At 38.8% G+C, this 19,028-nt stretch overlaps 1 protein-coding gene and 1 long non-coding RNA gene across 2 annotated transcripts in view; both read left to right on the top strand.

Annotated features, from left to right (window-relative positions):
* The window catches only part of LOC135220541 (uncharacterized), a 78,392-nt gene extending 70,324 nt beyond the window's left edge, over window positions 1-8,068 (top strand). Inside the window, exons 2-3 of the long non-coding RNA XR_010315726.1 lie at window positions 7,632-7,661; window positions 8,038-8,068. This is a non-coding gene — a long non-coding RNA (uncharacterized LOC135220541). The remainder of the gene's footprint in view (window positions 1-7,631; window positions 7,662-8,037) is intronic.
* Window positions 8,069-8,328: 260 nt separating this feature from the next.
* On the top strand, window positions 8,329-11,596 carry LOC135221167 (blastula protease 10-like). Its single transcript, XM_064258991.1, has 5 exons — window positions 8,329-8,422; window positions 8,611-8,681; window positions 9,100-9,283; window positions 10,888-11,078; window positions 11,378-11,596. The coding sequence occupies exons 1-5, from the start codon at window positions 8,329-8,331 to the stop codon at window positions 11,579-11,581; spliced, it is 744 nt and encodes a 247-aa protein (XP_064115061.1). The 3' UTR covers window positions 11,582-11,596.
* Window positions 11,597-19,028: the final 7,432 nt, after the last annotated feature.

Below are 19,028 nucleotides of genomic sequence, written 5' to 3'. Positions count from 1 at the left end.
AGACTTTCCCAACAGTATGATATAAATACGATATTTATGGTGGCTTACTGGATGTTTGAACATTATTTTGCAGTCATCAAAAAACAAAATCTAACCCAAAAACTTTCTCCAATGTAAAGGTCTTTTGTTGACCTCCTCGTTTTACCATGAAAATTTCTAATAAAAATGGCTATAACTATTATAGGATATGATATTTATGCATGAATATCACAAATTCTAGAGTAAACAAGAATTTATAGCGGTATAGCAACTTACCTTTCGGGAATGTCCGCAAAATGGCCCCCGACCACGCCAAGTGCGACGGCCAAATATGCTACCTGAAATGGAAGAAGGGTATGTCAATCTCGAGGTGTTATTTAGTCATCTATCATTCGTGGATTTGCATGAAACTTTTATGGTGGCTTGCTGGATGTTTGAACATTATTTTGCAGCTATACAAAAAATCTGACCAAAATGAAATTTTTCGAAAAGGGAATAATTTAGAAAATTTGGAAATATCGACAAAAATAAAAAAAATTATTGCAATATTTTAGGTAAAAAATAGATGATATATGTTTTGTAAAGATTAAAATTATAGTGTTTATGCAAAACAATTAGTGAAAAAAAGTTTCATGATGTAACTTACCTACGTAGAAGAAACACTTCGGACACAAGACAGTTTGATGCTGTAGGCAGACGGGCCCGTTGCATCGCAAACAATGCTGTGTTCGTCTTGTGGTCTTGTCAAGTTGGGCAGCTTTGGCAGCGAACACGCTTGGGCAGCTTGATGCGGCCAATGGCAGGAAGAGGTCTCTGCTCCAGCTCAGCCAGCCCAAACGTATCCGCCATCAGGACACCCAGGGGCCTTGACCAGTTGGTCAACGTCTAATACCGATGACTTAGAAGAGGAGCACAAAATTCAATGGCGAGCTCCTTGAGGAACCTTCGCCTAGTCACACTCTTTGCCGATGGCAAGGACGTATAGAGAATATAAGAATTGACCATAATTATATTCAATATCCCGTGGAAAAGACAAAGTGGCCAGCGTCATGTCTTAAGAACATAATTTGTTGTAGAACACATCTGATCGAATGTGTCTACACCCCCTTTTGTTGCATTATAGAACATCTGAATGTCCGCTTCCTACTCTCGATCTCAGACGGATCATGATGCAGGGAACTCAACAGCATCCCCTTCTTAGTCCTGCTGACTTGCTGACACTGAAGAGTCAAATTGTGTTCGTAATTGAACCCGGCCACTGAGTCCTTGACGGGAAGCACATTCTCAGAAAGTTCCTTGGGTATATAAGGTTTCTGCCGAATGGTGCCACACAAATACTTGCCATCGTTAGCGAGTGATAAGGCGAGAGGTAAGGTCGTAAAGAAGTTATCAGTCGTCACTGTGCAACCCCTTCGGCGAAAAGGACACACAAGGTCCGTGGTGGAAACTTCTCCCAACGTCTGTTCTCTCGGCATCCTCTTTGTGTCCTTCCCCAAGTAAGTAATCGCATTACACATGTGATGCGTACCGGCATCACACGCCAACACAAGCTTGATGCCGTACCTATAGGAGGAGGAGAGAATAGAATTGGTATCTGAAAAATTAAAATCATATCAAATAAAAGCAAAATAAAATCAAGTTAGTATGTATAATAATAATAATAGTATTGATGATGATAATATATATATATATATATAATATATTTAATAATTATATATATATATATCTATATATTATATAATATATATACAATATATATATATATGTATATATATATATATATATATATAATACTATATATATATTATATATATACATATATATTATATGTATACTATATATATATATATATATATATATATATAATATATATATAGAGAGAGAGAGAGAGAGGAGATGAGAGAGAGAGAGAGAGCGAGAGAGAGAGAGAGAGAGAGAGAGAGATAACATATTTTATATTTAATAAACACATAAGATATCATATTTCAATTCTTATTCCAATCAAAAAAATATATGATAATCAAAGAAACAATTATATATAAAGTAAAAAGCAATTACATGAAAAAAAAGAAATGGAAATCTGTGAACTTCCTTGGCTGGCTTGCCGGGAATATACATACGGAAGGGACAGCCACCCCTGAATGGAACGAGCTGGTCGTCCACAGTGAGATGAGACCCTGGAGAGTAATTTTTTGGCAATTACCCACCACATGATCAAAGACTTTGCAAATGGGGGCAAGGCGATCTGTCCTCACTCGCTCATCTCTGGTGGCTGAATCGTGGAAACGAATCACTCTCGTTAGTAGGGTAAAATGACGCTCGCTCATTGTACAACGGTACAAAGGATTGCCCTCTGGAAGATCCCACATGTCGCTTGTTGTAGTGTGATTGTCTGATCTTACAGCAGACATTATTAGGATCCCAATGAACGCCTTCAGTTCCCTCAGGTCCATGTCCCTGAGGGCAACATTGTCCTTATGATGGTAATTATCCCTCAAAAGAGCAAGTTGATCATTGGATCGCAAGACAATCTCCGCTAGCATAACATCGGACAGAAAGAGCAAAAAAATGTCGCTCACTCTTTCCACCTCAACATTGACATCGGTGGGACCCCAGGTTCAATCCTCAGTATGAAAAAAGGTGGTAGGGAGGCATTGGGATCTCTCCACCACTTGGTCCCATCACGTGCTTTGACAATCTCAGGCCTATGCGCTGGATAGAGCTCCTTGGGCGGGCTGGAGGTCACCCCTCCTCCTCTTTTTACTCCTAAGTTCGCCCGAGAGAACGCGTCCTCAGGCCGAGAGGTTGACGGACCAGGTGTAGGTGCGGTGGTTATAGAACTTGTTGTTGTTACAACAACAGGAACAGTCCCACTAAACCCCAATGCCTCCCCCCCCCACCTTGCTCACTCGGGTCGTCTCAGTCTTCCTCCTCTACGAAAATGGCGGCCGATTCCTCTTCCTCTCCTTCAGACTGTAACTCCAGTTGATCCTCGTAGTCACTCTCTAATTTAGTGAGGAGTGCATTGATTGCATCATCACCCAGAAGTCTCTGTCTCATGGAAGCCATAACTGAAAAAAAGCATTCGAATGGAATCGGCCCATATGGCAACAAGGGCATCTCAGCCAATGTCCCGGGCAACCACATGATAAACACACCATCCTCCCACATATTCCAATAATAAAACAAAACTATACTAATTAATAAACACTGTCCTACATCAATTTAGTTATTATAAATGTTTTTTTGCAAAACAAAAACAAAATTTAGCACTGGAACGGAATCAGCCCACATGGCAACAAGGGCATCTCAGCCAATGCCCTGGTCAAGCACATGATAAACACACCATCCTCCAATATATTCCAATAATAAAACAAAACTGTACTAATTAGTTATATGATAAACACTATTCTACATCAATTTAGTTATAAATTTTTTTTGCAATAAAACACAAAATGAGGCACTCGAACGGAATCGGGCCATATGGCAACAAGGGCATCTCAGCCAATGCCCCGGGCATGCATGCAATAAAACACACAATCCTCCAACATATTCCAATAATAAAACAAAACTATACTAGCATGAGCACTGTTCAATATGCAGCGTTTACCTAATAACTTTGCTTTTTTCAAAAAAAACAGAAAGTGGCACTCGAAGGGAAATGGACCATATGGCGAGATATAGCATCTCAGCCACTTCCAAGGTCACGCATGTGATATGCACAACATCCTACAACATTTTCCAATATCAAAAAACTATACTAATTAGCTATTATGCACACTGTCTTACATGAATTGGCTACTTAATAACTTTGCTATTCGCAAAAAAAAAACACAGTAATTGGCACTCGAAGGGCACTGGACCATATGGCCATATACGGCGTGTTAGCTATGAACAAAGGCATTCATTTTAATAGATACATCATCCTCCGACATATTCCAACACTACAAAACACTATTAGAATGAATACTGCTCAATATGTGATGTTTACCTAAAAACGTTGGTTTTTGCAAAAAAAAAAAAAAAAAAAAAAAGTGGCACTAGAAGGAAAATGGACCATATTGGCGGCAGATGGCATCTCAGCCGTTCCCAGAGTCGCACACATGATACGCACATCCTAAAACATTTTCCAATATCAGAAAACTATACTAGTTTGCTATTATGCACACAAATCCCGAAGGGGGAGACACACAGTCCGAGGTGTTGGGAGGGTCACTGTGGTGCCTGTCACACCAAGGGGTATTGGAGTAGCTGGATGATGACAGTACACCAGATGCAGAAGACTTCACAAATGCTGTAGTGGTCACTGAGGTGGTAGTGGGTGTCGCCACTATGCAAGTCGTGATGGGGGAAGCCAGGTGCATCAGCAAGACCTGTAAAAACAGGATTCTGCTCAAGTAAGAGAACGCCACACCACCAAGAGGTCCAAGAATGGCTCCTTGGTCAGACCTTGAAGAGAAGCCATTACATCAGTGGGGAGGCTAGGTTTCGCCCCGGGGGGAAGACAGCTCCCTCAGAGTGAACTGAGACCTCTGCACTGAGGATATCACGAATCTCTGCCTCTCCTTTGTCCTCATTGCTCGAAGAATCAGGCAAGGAGGACGAAGAGGAGGCCTCCTCCGTGGAAGAAGGAGCAAGAAGTGAAAGTTTGTCTGGGTAATGGAGACGAGGATGACATGTACGGCATCGAGGAGCCATTGGGGCATGTGGCCTTCCAATGGTGTCCTGGTACCCTTTCTCTGGTAATGTTTCCACCTTCAAACTTCACCCATTGCACAGAGGACCATGAAATACATCTCATCACAAGTTAACTCTGGGTTGTAATCCTGCCCCTTGCATGATGTGCCGAGAGCATGAGGATCGATATCCACAGACAGGTTCCAGTTATTACACTTCTTCCTACCCACCCCTGAACATGCGCTTGGGGAGGGAAGCTTTAGAAGCCGGCTCAATAAACTCATGGGTTTGCATGTTGCAATTCACAAAAACAGCAAGCACACACAAGGCACTGGAAAACACACGGAACAATCTCACTGTAATACACTGGCAGATATACAGGTAAAGCTAGCGATAGTCGGGCAGATAGTGATGCAATATGGGTCCGAACTCAGCACCAGCTGAAACCAAAGTGATATGCATATATCTGGGTGGGAGGAACCTTCCCACCCAGATGGTAGTTCAGCTACCGAACTTACCTTGCTATAAGTCTAGTGGCTGTTTCCAGCTTCACTGAAGATAATTCCTAATGTAAAGATCCGAGGGTTTGTATAGTTAGGAGAAATACAATTTACTTTCAAAAAAAACTATTGGTGATTTTTGAAACATAAAGATGAGTTGAAACAGTATTTAAGGCAAGTTGCATAGTCATTGTTACTGGGTGTTTCCTTAGACTACAAATACAAATAATTTATTTTTACTGAAAACTTTGTAATGGAAAAACTTCATGGGACACACAAAAACTGTCTGACAAACATACCCAAGTCCTACACTATTGTCCATTGTATAGATATAAGACCAGACTACTTGAAATCCCATAGATGTATACTAGGCTATCATGTGCTGATTCCTGAAAACAAAATAAACAAGGATTCGTCAGGAAAACAAATTTACCTTTTCTACTTTTAACCAAATAGTTAAAGATGATTTTTACAGTTTATCTAGAGTAAAATTTTACTTTAAACCATTATTGCATTTTGGACTTGCAAATAGCCATTTCCTTGGGTTTAATGTGTGCTTTGAACGTTGTTAAATGACCTAACCAACCACACTAACCTAATCAAAAGTACCTTGTGCAAGACATTAGTTTGAAAACATTCCATAAACTTAATCTGAATGAGAACTATCAATGGAATTAAAGTATTGTACTATTTCACTTGTTTTGTGTCCCCCCAACCCCCAAAAAAACTGCTTTCCCTGAATTGTAGGATATAAGGGTCGGGGTCCACTTGCTTTAAAATTTGTACTAGTATGAAGAAAACCTCTCAATTTATAGATATTGTTGACCCATTATGTAAGAAGTATACAAGCATGCATAGTATTGGAGAGAGCGTAGTATTACATAAATGATGCTCTAATTGTAACTAGAAAAGATAGGTCTAAATAAAATTTATTGGTTCAGGTAAAACTAAATTAGCATATGTCAAAATTACAATTGGATTTACAAAACTACTCACCTAAGCCAATTTTCTTCACTTGCAAAGGGAAAAGTGTTTGCACAAACTTGAAACCATGTACACATATAGGCTACACGTTTAATCGTGTCTAGTCCAGTGATCCCAAGGGAAGATTTCACTATTTGTTAACCCCAATGAAAAGGGGACACAAGGATGATTTCAAAATTTTTGTATTAAAACTGATCTAGTGGTTCTGAAGAAGAATTAGTGAAATGTATGCACCAGACACACATACGTTCATACAGACAATAAAATTTTTTCAGAAAAGTCTATTTGAATCTTTCATTTCAGATAACCTATATCAAGTGAATTAAACGACTAGACGTGTGCATTTGTATGAGTGTGTATATGTGTGTGTGTGCGTGTTTGCTTGTAACTAGGTGGAGGCAGTGAAACATTTCTTCAGTACTGTAACCTAAAACTAGCCTATCATTGAAGCTGATGATATATCCATGTTCTTGTTCTCTTGCTCAAAGTTGGTTGCTTCTGTTTATTACTTTTCATTTTACTGCCATAGATAATATATATTTTGAATATGTTTGCCTGCTGATTAGGCAAAATATAACCACAATGTTATATTTTGAGAGCACAAATCGCAGTAAGGGTAGTCCAATCAGTCGACTTTCTTGAAATTTTAGTTCTCTCTGAACATGATGACTGCTGTGTAATGGTCATGTCTGACCTCAGTCTGAAGTGTTTTCGACATTCTATAGCCTTTTTCTTTGAGCCTGTCTTAAGATTCGTCAAAATACACCATTTAAATTATCAGCTAGACTTAGAAGCTTTCACAAGATAGGAACACATTTTGTAAAAATCAGTAGCTCCTCAGTTTATCAAATGCGAACTTATCACAGTCATAGTGACGCTGCCTTTTGTGAATAAACCTCCATGATAAAATGATTATTGGAAACCATAGGTTACCTAGGCCATAAATCTTACGAAATCATTATATTTTCAGTAATGGGTTCATTATCATTAGATCTGAAGTGTAGGCTATAGTACCAAGAGGTGAACTGATAATTAAATCATTCTTACAGTAGGTAGAAGGTAGACACATTCTCTGATCTTTTCTAAACACTGACTTAGAAAGTTATGGCTAAAGAAGTAGTCTTAAACTAAAACTGTTAACATTCAACACATGGAATCTACTGTATGTTAGTTCCACTTCAGTATGAAAACGACTAGGACTATATCATATTGTTTAATGAAAGGGTGTTGAAATTACGTTAGGTGTAAGCTGCTGACTCCTTGTTACACTATTGTCTTTGCTTTTTGTCAGCATTCAAAGTCAAAACAATTACATTTCGATTTCAACTCTGAAAGAAGTGTTGAATGTGCACAATAGACTTGGCAAGTATTCAGAATATTTCCCTTGGATGTTTATTTCAAAGCTAGAAATCTTAAGCTGCAAAATAAAAGTCTTCCATAAATCAAATGTAAAAAAAACAAATCAAACACTTCAATCTTTATTTTTTTCAGGAGACAACGCCCAGGAAACCCATCATTCTGGTAAGCAACGTCATTACTAGATATGTTATCTGTCACTCACAGCTCCTGTAACATTACATATATAAGATTTGTTTATGTATCTATTGTCTTTTTTGAGTCTAGAAAAGTAACAGTATCATTTTTTGTGAATTTATTCCAGTTCCATTTGACTCTGTTTCCTGTTAGCTATTGTAGAACTCCAGAGCAATTACAGTTTAGGGTGATTATAAAGTATGAGATTTTAAAATAAAAGGATGAATCATTATTTATATGAATAATAAGAAAACTAATAAGCATTTATTTGTATATAAGAAATTAATCATTATGTATTTTCAAACAACATGGAAGTTACAATGCAATAGCATCAAACAACTTAAGTTATTTTTATCCTCCACAGAATAATCCTCCTTTTATGACAGCGTTGCCGGTGAGTATCGTGGAATTGTTTTCCCTTAAGTTCCCCTCTGTCGTTTATTTATGACATTATCGAACGTGAAAAAGTAAACAAGGAACTGCATGTTTAGATGTACAAAGAGAAAAAACTAGTGAAGAAAAAGCTTGGGTCAATCGCATCAAACAAATGAAACAGTACATTGAAAACCTACAATAAAAATGTAAATCAGAAGAGTAGGGAGAATCAGCAGTCAATGCCTACCAACCTCCTTTCATCTGGATTGTGGGAAACCTGATGAACGCTCAGCCTCACAGGTTGCTCTTCACGACATTAGCATTAAAAGGGTATGCTAATGCTTCAACCCCCTTCACATTAAAAGTTTTTGCCAGTGTGGCCCTCAGGAAATCTCAGCAGGACTTTCAAGTTACCCATTAATGTGTTCCATTTATTAAACTAAAGACCTGTGCTAAAATTAATCGCCTATTCACTTTAACTCCACTAATTGTTCTCTGAACCTTCTCCAACCATGTTTTCCCTCTCCTCTAAGATTGCATTTTAACTCCTTTCAATCCGCAGCCCCAGGAAATCCTCCTGTGTTCACCCTTCCAGGAGCCGAGGAAGTTGTTACCATCCTGAAGAAAGAAGACGTAAGTGCACTGAACAGATTTTTTTTCTTTCTCTTCCTTTCTGTCACTCTGAATGCTGGAGCATGCAATGGCATTCAATCTTCATTAGTCAAAGACTGATTTGTATACGTAAAAAGAACCAACATTATGCAAAATAAAGGCCTCATCATGAGTAAATTTCTGTCAGATAAAGTTTCAGCAATAAGGTTGTTGCCATTGGTTTTTTTGTTATAAAAAATATTCAAATAATTCTTTTGAAGAAAACAAACATTTATTTGATTTCCATACATCCCATTCCATTTGAATAATAATAATAACATACATTTTTGTTTGTCGGACATACTGTACGTTGACTGTTTCTCAGCTATGGAAATTCTTTCTTTTGTAACACAATGGGTTTATAGCAACTCCTGTGTACTTTATTAACCCATCCCAACAGCTCGGTGGATTTGAGAATGTCAACCCCTCTCATGTCAACGGCGAAGAGCTGTTTGAAGCTGACATCTTGCTGTCTCCTGAGCAGAAAAGGCAATTATTGGAGAGGAAGGCCATATCATACACTTCCATGAGATGGCCAAATGGGCCAAACGGAACTCCAGTTGTCCCTTACCAGTTTGGAGACTGTGAGTAAAAACCACATTCACCACAGCCACATTACACTACCGCCTCCAATTCATCTAGCCAGCACATTTTAGTCACACTCTCCTCTGTCCCAAGACTTCTGCATTATACATCCTTTCCACAAACCTGATGCCCTACATTATCTCTTCATGGTCGAACCACCTCAAATCATTAAGCTCCATTTTTTCATCTTTGCTAAACTATGTATAATATTTTCACCTAAGCACCAGCTGTTGCATTTATTCTCAAGAAATACCTAAATGAGCAAAGTACTACCCAACTTCCCCTTGCCTGCTTCACTGAGCAATCTTGTAACCACCCTTCTACTGACATTTTCTTTGTTCAACTTTCTACACTGACAGGCACTATAGGTTCTTTCACCATTCTCTACATTGTCTCTCCATTGCCAACACTTAACTGTACCATCTGTAAAATTCACCACACAATTTATTCATGAATAGCAATATCACAAAAAATTTACTCTTACATCTGTCTTGTTTTATTCTTTTTGATTATTTTATCCATAAGAATATCTGACCTTCCTGGAAACAAAGCACATCCTTATCTGAGACTGTCAGTACCTCCCACATAGCAGTCCTGCATTTCTTTAAGGGGATTCCTGTGTTCATAAATGTACAACTTTTTTTTCTTTATACTCATGCTTCTGACATTTATTTATGATATGTTCTTGAGCCATACATACTTTACCTTATCTAACCCTCAGATCACCTTCCTATTACATCTTCCATCTGCCTAACATTGTTTCAAATCCTAATATACACACGCACAGGGATATTTAGCAATGTTATGTGACTAATATTTACAGTACCTGTTTCACATTTCATCTTTTACAAAAGAATTATCTTAAACTATGATCAGCAAACCCATCCAGTTGCATTATTCCCATCATACTGCGACCTCTATCATAGTCCGATTAAATGCATATCCATTTTTCACCCATTTAACTACCTGACTTCTGTCGTCAAGAGTCACTACCTAAAACATCATAGATTCATCTTGGCTTCAACTCTCATAGTTTTCAGATCTTACTCTTTTGTTCTTTATCTCTAATACTTCTTCCCTCGACTTGAAGTTCGGGGAAAACCTTGATTTAGTTTTAGCTGTGAGTACAAAGGAGTTGTAATGTCAAATTTCATTTCTGTTCCAAGAAGCATAAAGATTTGTCTCTCAAAGGAAATGTCGGAACTGATTTCTGGCATATATTATAGTCTTGCGCATTGATAAAATTCAAGGGCGAATGTCAAGATCCTGGTTTTTCAGAACAAAGCTTTAACAAGAAAATTTGGTATTAAATAGAATCAGCACATTACATATTCAGCCTCAATAGGCCATGAGGAAAAGAGGATTTCACATATCTATGGAAAAGAGTTCATTGCCGCCGATGACTAAAGTTCACTGAGAACTTTAGCATCATTAGTTGAACGAGTTTAAGTGATGATAATGTGCATGCTGAATAGTTCTGTCAGAGGTTTTGAGAAAAAAGTGTTTTTCTAAGCAGTGACTGAATGAAATATCAAATTTTGTTAACTTCTCATTTTCATAAATTTTAAAGATGATTTCGGATTTCCCCTTTGTGTTATTCCAGCGGTTGTGAATACAACGCAAATAGAGGCAGGGCTGGCTCACTGGGAGGAGCATACCTGTATCGACTTCCAATTAATTACAGGTACTCCTCCAGCCCAGTACTTGAACTTTTTCAAAGGCTCTGGGTGCTGGTCATACGTCGGAATGATATCAACACCACAAAATGTATCCATTGGAGATGGATGCACTAGCGTGAGTCTTTGACATCCAGTGGAACAAATTACTTTGTCAAGAATAATGCAATGCAGAGCCCTGATTTTATTTACCTGGGAGACAATGATACTTTGTTAAATAAGCATGTTGAAATATACTTACTTAGGTATGACCAACTCGTTTTCAGTAAAGCCACATATTTAACAATGAATTTGACCTGTTGCCTGCACTTAAAGGAAAATATTAGGCTTACCTTTGCCTAATTTTACCTCATTTCAGGAGGTTCTTAAAAGTGAGCATTACTAGTCTCACTTTCGTTACAACAATTGACTTTTCAGTTGGGAACCGTTGTTCACGAGGTGGGCCATGGCATTGGATTCTTCCATGAGCAGTCACGCTCTGACAGGGACGACTATGTGACCATCATTTTGGCAAATGTGCAAGCCGGCAAAGAGGGAAACTTCAATAAAGAAGTCGACAACAACTACTCAGTGCCATATGATTTCTCTTCGGATATGCATTATGGTTCGGAGGTAAGTTGACTGGCAACTTTGTAAAGCTTACTAAGAGTCTGTAAACATTAGATTTTCATCTGTGTCCATTATCTATTTCTGCATCATTAGAAAGAGCCGCTAGGAAGGCCAGTATAAACTGACGTTTTTTCATGACAAAATTAATAATGATCAATGCAACCTCCTCTATGGTGGAGGCTTGAAGTTGGATTTCAGTTCCTCCAGAATTAACGGAAGAATTAAGGAAGCGAGTTAGAAGAGAATTTATAAAAACTTCTTTACCTGTGAATGAAAATAAATTTGTACTACATTAATTATTTCATTGTATAATTGATGGTACGTTTATATCCTAAGTCCTTTCTTCTTTTTGAAGAAGTCTAAATTGTTTTTCTAAATTGTTTTACCAGCTCTAGAAGACTTACCTTTTATGAAATGGTCTATTAAAAAATTTTGAACCAGTTGTCTATTCGATGGATTGGTTTGCTGAAATTATGATCATTAGGCTGTTGGAAATTACCTTGTAGCTAATTACCATCTGTGCCTTCATTCTCGAGTTTATCTGGCTGTCAGTGAAATGAGGATTTTTTTAATTTTCTATTTATTTAAGCCTAGTACCTCTGAGAAATACTTAAGGGCATGAATTGATAAATATCCATTCTTAGTGCTGCTGATTATACCCTCGCCACAGGGATTACTGGTTTGCCGGATGGCACAGACTCCAATTCCCAACTCAAGGGACTAATGAATATGGCAGCAAGATTTTTACAATTTTATTACAAAAATAAATGATCTCATGTCTACCCTTACAATGTAGTCAAATAATATGTCTCACTTACAAGATAGCTGACCACGTGGTCCTGAAGGGAGCACTGGCCTAATTAGCAATTACACAATTCACATTTAATGAAAAAACAACAACATGAGTCAGGGAACACGAAGGAAATACACAACAGTAGACTTATGGTTTCAGCCAAGTGCAACATAACCAATTCTGAATCCTAACATATTAACTTACAATACCCGGTGTGTAATGATCTGCTGGCGACACGAGACCCCAATTAAAACACGTCTTACCTCTAATACGCTCTGGAAGGGAAGTGATGTTGGCTCGTCATAGTAACGCTATCCAGGAAACCAGGTAGGCATTTCTCAGTGTAGGTTTTATTTGATTTATCATTATTGTGACAAATAACATTACAATTTGAAATGCAGAAGAAATCCCAACACTGTCTAATTGCCAACTCAAAGACACGTACAAAATACTTTAATTAGAGGAGGAACCACCTCTCCTTCTACATGCTTTCTTCCTCCTTATTTCGTGCTCAGAATGCAATGGAATCAAGTTGAGAGAAAAAGGTGCATACATTTATTCACAACATCCTCCAGCGCCTCAGGAGGTGAGGGAACCCGAGACGAAAGGAAGGTCTTGACAGGTGAGGAGAAAAAGTGCACATTTAGCATTCTATCACAACACCTCCGCGCCTTCCAGGAGATTGAGGAACCGACGAAAGGAAGCGTCTTGACAGGCTGAGCAGGAAGAGTGGGTCTTCCTGGTAGTGGCTTAGACTCAATCGCAGTGCTATGTCTCGAGTCTAGCTCACGGCAACAACATACATTCTATTAGAGTGATCACTCAATCAGCAAAAACAGAACAGAGATACCCACCTGCGTGATATAGGAAATAAGGCAACTCACCTGCAAAAACAAGCAATATATAAAATCACTCAAATGGGTAAATATCAGCAATTGAAAAAATTCAATGATCAAATTATGCAGTAGGATAAAACATCACTAAATGGAAATAAACAGTTCTCAAATTCAAGTAGCAAAACAACTACATCAATCAATAGGTAATGCTCTCATTATGCAATAAGGCAATATTATTAATCAAACAGACAGTAGCATAAATCATGTGGCCAACTTGTTATAACTCAGAATGCAAAGTCCTCTTCGGGAATTATAATAAATAAAAGGGCTCTGTATTGTGAACATCACATAAGGCACAGGATTGCGACAAGGCAGAAAATGACAGTGCTCACCAGAATGACTAAATATTATTTTGCTAGGAAAATAAGGTTCATCAACAGGCGAGGCAATCCAGTCATATCAATAGCAAAAGACTTTGTGCAAAATAAAACATGAGCTCACCAAATGCTCGTGTAGACACATGCATTGCATGTGTCATATCAATCAAACTACAGAACTTTTTCCGTTTGGAGATGTGAGGGATAATCAACTTATCCCGAGCAGATCATGAGTTACAATGACATCAAGAAATCACAAAATCATCTCAGCTTACACATTCATAGTTCTAATGTCACGATTAGGCTCCGTCCTTGTTGAACGCACAAGACAAAGGACTTACAGACTAGCCCTAAAACCTTCAGATCTCTTTTTAGCTCCCATTCTTTTAAAAGTTAGCCTCTGAGATAACACAACACACTAAACTACTTTGACTTTGACCCACACCTAGATTTTCAGTCTCTCTTCAATTACAGCATTTCTTTTTGGTCTTGTAATGTCCACTGCTTCACTCACACTATCTCGAACACTTTCTGGCTCTGTCTCGTTCATCTCAAACTCTCAGTATTTTGAGTCACACTTTCAACACTATCTTCCAACTTGTTCTGCTCATTCTCTTCTGTGTCGCTCTCGTCCATGTTCCATTCTCCATTTGTATCTTTGTCATCATCGGCGTTCACTTCTAGCGACACTAAATTCTCTACTGCTCTCAGATGCTCTTCACCTTCGAAGAGGACTTTGATAGCGTGTATGATTCCTCGATCTTCAGGGTATATAGCCCAGGGGCCACTGACCATGCTTTCTCTGCTCCACCTTCACTAGTGCAATGTCTCCCACGCAGGTGCAGAACGCAATTGCAGAACTCTCCCTGAAGTTATGTCGATCTTGAAGTGACCTTAGGTAACCCTGTTGTCAGTAACGCTTGAAGCGTTCAAGCATTTCAATGAGGCTGAAGTACTGATGGTGCAACTGCTTGGGTGTCAGGGTCTGGTACATCTCCTCAATAGGAACAAAAGGTGGCATAGACATACAAGATCGCCTTGGATTAGGTGGGAAGGCATAAGAACTTCATCTTCCTTCACATCTCTGGCATACTTCAGTGGACAGTTGTTCACAACTGCCTCAGCCTCCTTTATGAGTGTGCGAAGCTATTTCTCGAGGAAGACTCTGTGTTGTAGGGTGACTTTCAGGGTGTGCATCACTACCCTGATCAGTCTCTCGAAAAAGCCTCCTTTCCAGAGAGATTGTGGAGTTTGAAAGGTCCTACGGATCCCCCATCTCCTAGAGGAAATGTTGGATGACGTCCTCATCGTTACCATCACTCAAGAAGGTGCTTGCAGCATGGAAGGTCTTGGCGTTGTCACTATACACCCGTGAAGGTGCCCAGTGTGTGGCAGTAAATCTCCTGAGTGATAGTACAAATGTCTCTGAATCCAGGGCTATTGCAGAAATCTAAGTAAACTGCACACCTGGCCATACAGGTAATTATGAGGAGGTAGCCTACTCCTCCCTCAATACATATGGGGCCGGTGTGGTCATACCAACATTGGTGAACGGGCGTGCCAAACTCATTTGATCACTCAGGAGGGTTTGAGGTGGCTGTCGGCTGTGAAGAGGTCTGAAGGCTAGCATGCATGCTCAGCACCCTCCCTACTATAGGTTTGGCCAGGTCTTTTAGCCCTGGGGTCTAACAGTTCCTGTTGAAAAACAGTGATTAATTCATTGACCTCCACAATGCATGTTAATTTCATGAGATGCTTGAGGTATAATTGGACTAACCTTCCTTTAGAAGGCAAAAGAAACAGTTCATTATTTGATCCTAAGATATTCTTTAACATACTACGATTATAGACTGTGCCATCCCATATAACTAACCCTAACTGAATAATGAAACTGGTGATGTGGGTGGGCACTGCGACCCCATACTCTAAGTGGTCACACACTGTAGGAAAGAGGTGTCATTGTTCCACATAAAGAAGGTTCACAAATGGATCTCCTTTGTGGCATGCAACTGCAAAACATTTTTACTTAACCTAACTAGTACACAAAATCAACTACTCCCCCTGAGAGCTCATTGTTCTGCAGGCGAAGGCAGTTTCCCTTTATCCTTCAACTCTCAAAGGGCTGCAGCAACACGGAAGTGGTTTTGGCTCGACAATACAGCATGGTCCAATGGTGGTTCAGCTTGGCCTATCTCTTTAAGAAAGGCTGGTCCCTTGTGCCACAAAAGGTTGTTGCTTAACTCCTTCAGTGTCAAACCTCAGGTCAAGATGTCGCTACCCAGGCCATGGCTACTTCGCTGTCTGTCCAGACGATGATGCTATGAGACTTAAAAAGATTTTTCAAATGTGTAGCTAACCTAAACCCTAACAGCAAAGCTAATAGTTCTAGTTTAGGTATAGTCAATTTTGCCTGCTTCCTGGGCGCCACCCTCATTTTAAATGTGAAAATGTTAGCCTGTCCTTACGTGAGCTACTGCCCCATAAGTTTGACTGTTGACTGGTGGTATCAGTAAATACATTGCAATACTCTGACTCTCCAATAACTTCCCTCTTGAATTTCAGTGTATGAATGTAAGTAAATTCTTCTAAGATTTCATTCACATGCTCATGCCTTTCTCTATCTAGCTCATCGTCCCATCCTATCCTGCTTCCCACAAATCTTGCAAAAAAATCTTACCCCTGACGAAAATTGGACTGACAAGCCCAAATGGATCAAAATTGGATACGACTACAGACAGTAATTTATATCTAGCAAGACAAATACCCTTTCCATTCGTACTTATCCCCTTACATGGTTTCAAACTCAAACAATCACTTTCTCTATCCCAAATCATACCCAAAACTGAGATTTGTGCAGGCTCATTTCCTCCAATTTGATTATCAAATACTACGCCATTGCAAGCCGACCGCATCAACAGGCATGTGTGCATCATCTAACAATGACTTTACTTCAACTTAATCTTTTCGCCTTTCCTCTTTGGTGGGGCGGGTAGGTCTATTAAATAGTTGTCCACATAAAATGATCTAATAAGCTCTTCCTGCCCTTTCCGCCTAAATGAGAACAAACAAACAAACACTATCAATTCTAACCATCCCAATGATGAAATAGTTGAAATAATCAGCCCCTATCAGTAAATTAACATTCTTCAATATATCACTGTTAATACCTACATCAGCCATTTCGTACCCTTTGTCTAGCAAGAGTCTCTTTATGTTCATTAAGCCTACGTTATGTATTGGTGTGTTTACTTCATCATGAACAACGAGCTTTGCTCTCACAACCCTCTGACCCATATGAACTTGCAAGATACAGTATCAAATTCTCCCTTGACCACTTGCAGCCAAAAGGTGCAATGTTGAGGGAAACGCATTTTACTACAGGCAGATTGAGTTTTCGTGCCAGCCAACTGGATCTGGATATGAAACTTCGTTGGATCCTGGTGTCTAAGAACATTCGAGCCTGAAATGGCTGGTCACATGTGTACAAGATGGCTGTTGCGGTAGGGATAGGGTTGCCGGGAGTTCAGTTGAAGGCTTATCCTGGACAACTCTAGCATTGACGAAAGGTTTTTCTCCCTCCCCCTTGGACCGTTTCTTTTCTTTTGATTTATGTTACAACTTCATTTTCGATTGATTGTGACTCTGGTTTCACTGGTTTAGATACGACCCATGCCATAGAATGGAATGACTGGGAGGTTGGAAACTGGAATTCAGTGCGGAAGACGAATTTGCCCGAGATTTGCGGTGATCAGTATCACAGATAAGGCTATGATGACGTCCACCGCACAATTTGCAGCTGCATTTGCTGCTACATTGTTTGGTGCTATGTCCCGAAGCAAGACAGTTAAATCACTTATGAGCTAATACAAGCTGGTGCTTTTTAGCTGCAGCATTTGGATGATTGGTGATAGAGTTCAGGTACGGAAAAAAATGGGCAATTTCCGTACCGTACCTTACCTTAGGCTTGGATATATATCTCTTAGAAATTACTGCTAAATTGGTGAGTGGTTAAAATGTAAAATGCTTCAGTCAAAATCCTCTGGGAGGTTTTCATCTGAACTCATTACTGCCATAGAGAATCGAGAGCTTTCTCTACTCAACAATGCAGCATTTATCTTGATCCAAGATTTCAGTGCCTTTTAGTTGATCGACAGAAAGATCTTGCAAAGCTGCACCTCACTGCATTGTGGAACGAGTGAAAGCCATAGTGAAAATGAAGAGAGCTCAAAAGATATAATTGACCAAATATTGTCTGCTACTGATAACAATCAAAAGAGGGAGGGTGAAGTGGTGGATAATGATGCTTTGCAATTAACTGAAATAAAACAAACCCTTGTGCATTTCAATAACTGTACTTGAATTGAAGAAAGTGAAGACGCATTCAAGCGGTGGAACCAATATCCTCACAAAGATATGAAGACTCTGGCCGAAGTAGCCCTTGCACTTCCTGTCACTCAAGTGAGTGTAGAACGCACATTCTTGGGTTGAGATACATTGCATGAACTAAGACTAGGCATGAAGGACGATATAATAGATGCCATTATGTTTCTAAGATGTAATACATAATCAGTTTGAACTCATATGTTTGATTAGAAGAAAGTTGCTAGTGGAAGGTATTTTTCTGGTACATATGTCCTTATGAAAGTTGAGACAAATTTTTTTTTAAGTTAATAATTACATAGAAACGTTAGGCAATGCTTTTAAGTTCCATTGATCGTTTGTCTATTCTGTATTTTGTTTTTTTAATAAGATCCTTTAAAGAGAAGGTCATAGTTTGAACAATATTATTATTATGCAAAGAATCGTAATACTGGGAAATATTTTGAATAAGATTTCATGCATTGTATTACATGTACCAAATAAATAGTTTCTTGGCAAAATATGTTTTGCGACTCCAAAAGTGAATACTCTTGGTCTATGTTGAAAACAAAGGAACAATATTATAATAACTAGTAATATAGCAAATTTTGTATATACTAATATTCTTAGTAACTGCAGCCGTAGTAGTAGTGGTTGTTGTTCTATTGTGATTAGACATACTAGAAGTAGCTATTACTATTTTTTATCGTAAGATCTAAAAAAAGAGAGGAAAATATTTCCTTCTTTCTTAGTGACTGTTAACTTGGGTTACGAGGAATCACACTGTTAATACTATCATCATCATTATTATCATTGCAACAACTGAATATATACTAGATGTGTACATATAAAGTCCCTTTGCTAATTAACACCTATTAACATTGAAATTTTAATAAAGAGAGATTTACTGATGTGGACTGAGTTAGCTTATAGTACGATACAGGTACAGATACGGTACGTTTTCTTTACCATACTGTACGGTACAGAAAAATTATTGAGGGTACGGGACAAAATAACGGTACAGTATTTTAGCCAGGTACGTAGTACGAAAAACATTCCGTACCGTACTACCAGCCTTTCCCTTCTGCCACGTG

Source organism: Macrobrachium nipponense, chromosome 2 (assembly GCF_015104395.2).
Source record: "Macrobrachium nipponense isolate FS-2020 chromosome 2, ASM1510439v2, whole genome shotgun sequence".
Lineage (NCBI taxonomy): Eukaryota > Metazoa > Arthropoda > Malacostraca > Decapoda > Palaemonidae > Macrobrachium > Macrobrachium nipponense.
The sequence above is the reverse complement of the archived record's forward strand: the minus strand, read 5'-3'. Positions and strand labels throughout refer to the sequence as shown.

Bases quoted from the DNA above. Each gene is read 5' to 3' on its own strand.
- LOC135221167 (XM_064258991.1), top strand. From the start codon at position 8,329: ATGAACGCTCAGCCTCACAGGTTGCTCTTCACGACATTAGCATTAAAA. The intron at 8,682-9,099 runs GTAAGTGCACTG...CCATCCCAACAG, and splicing joins CCATCCTGAAGAAAGAAGAC to CTCGGTGGATTTGAGAATGT. The intron at 11,079-11,377 runs GTGAGTCTTTGA...TTGACTTTTCAG, and splicing joins TTGGAGATGGATGCACTAGC to TTGGGAACCGTTGTTCACGA.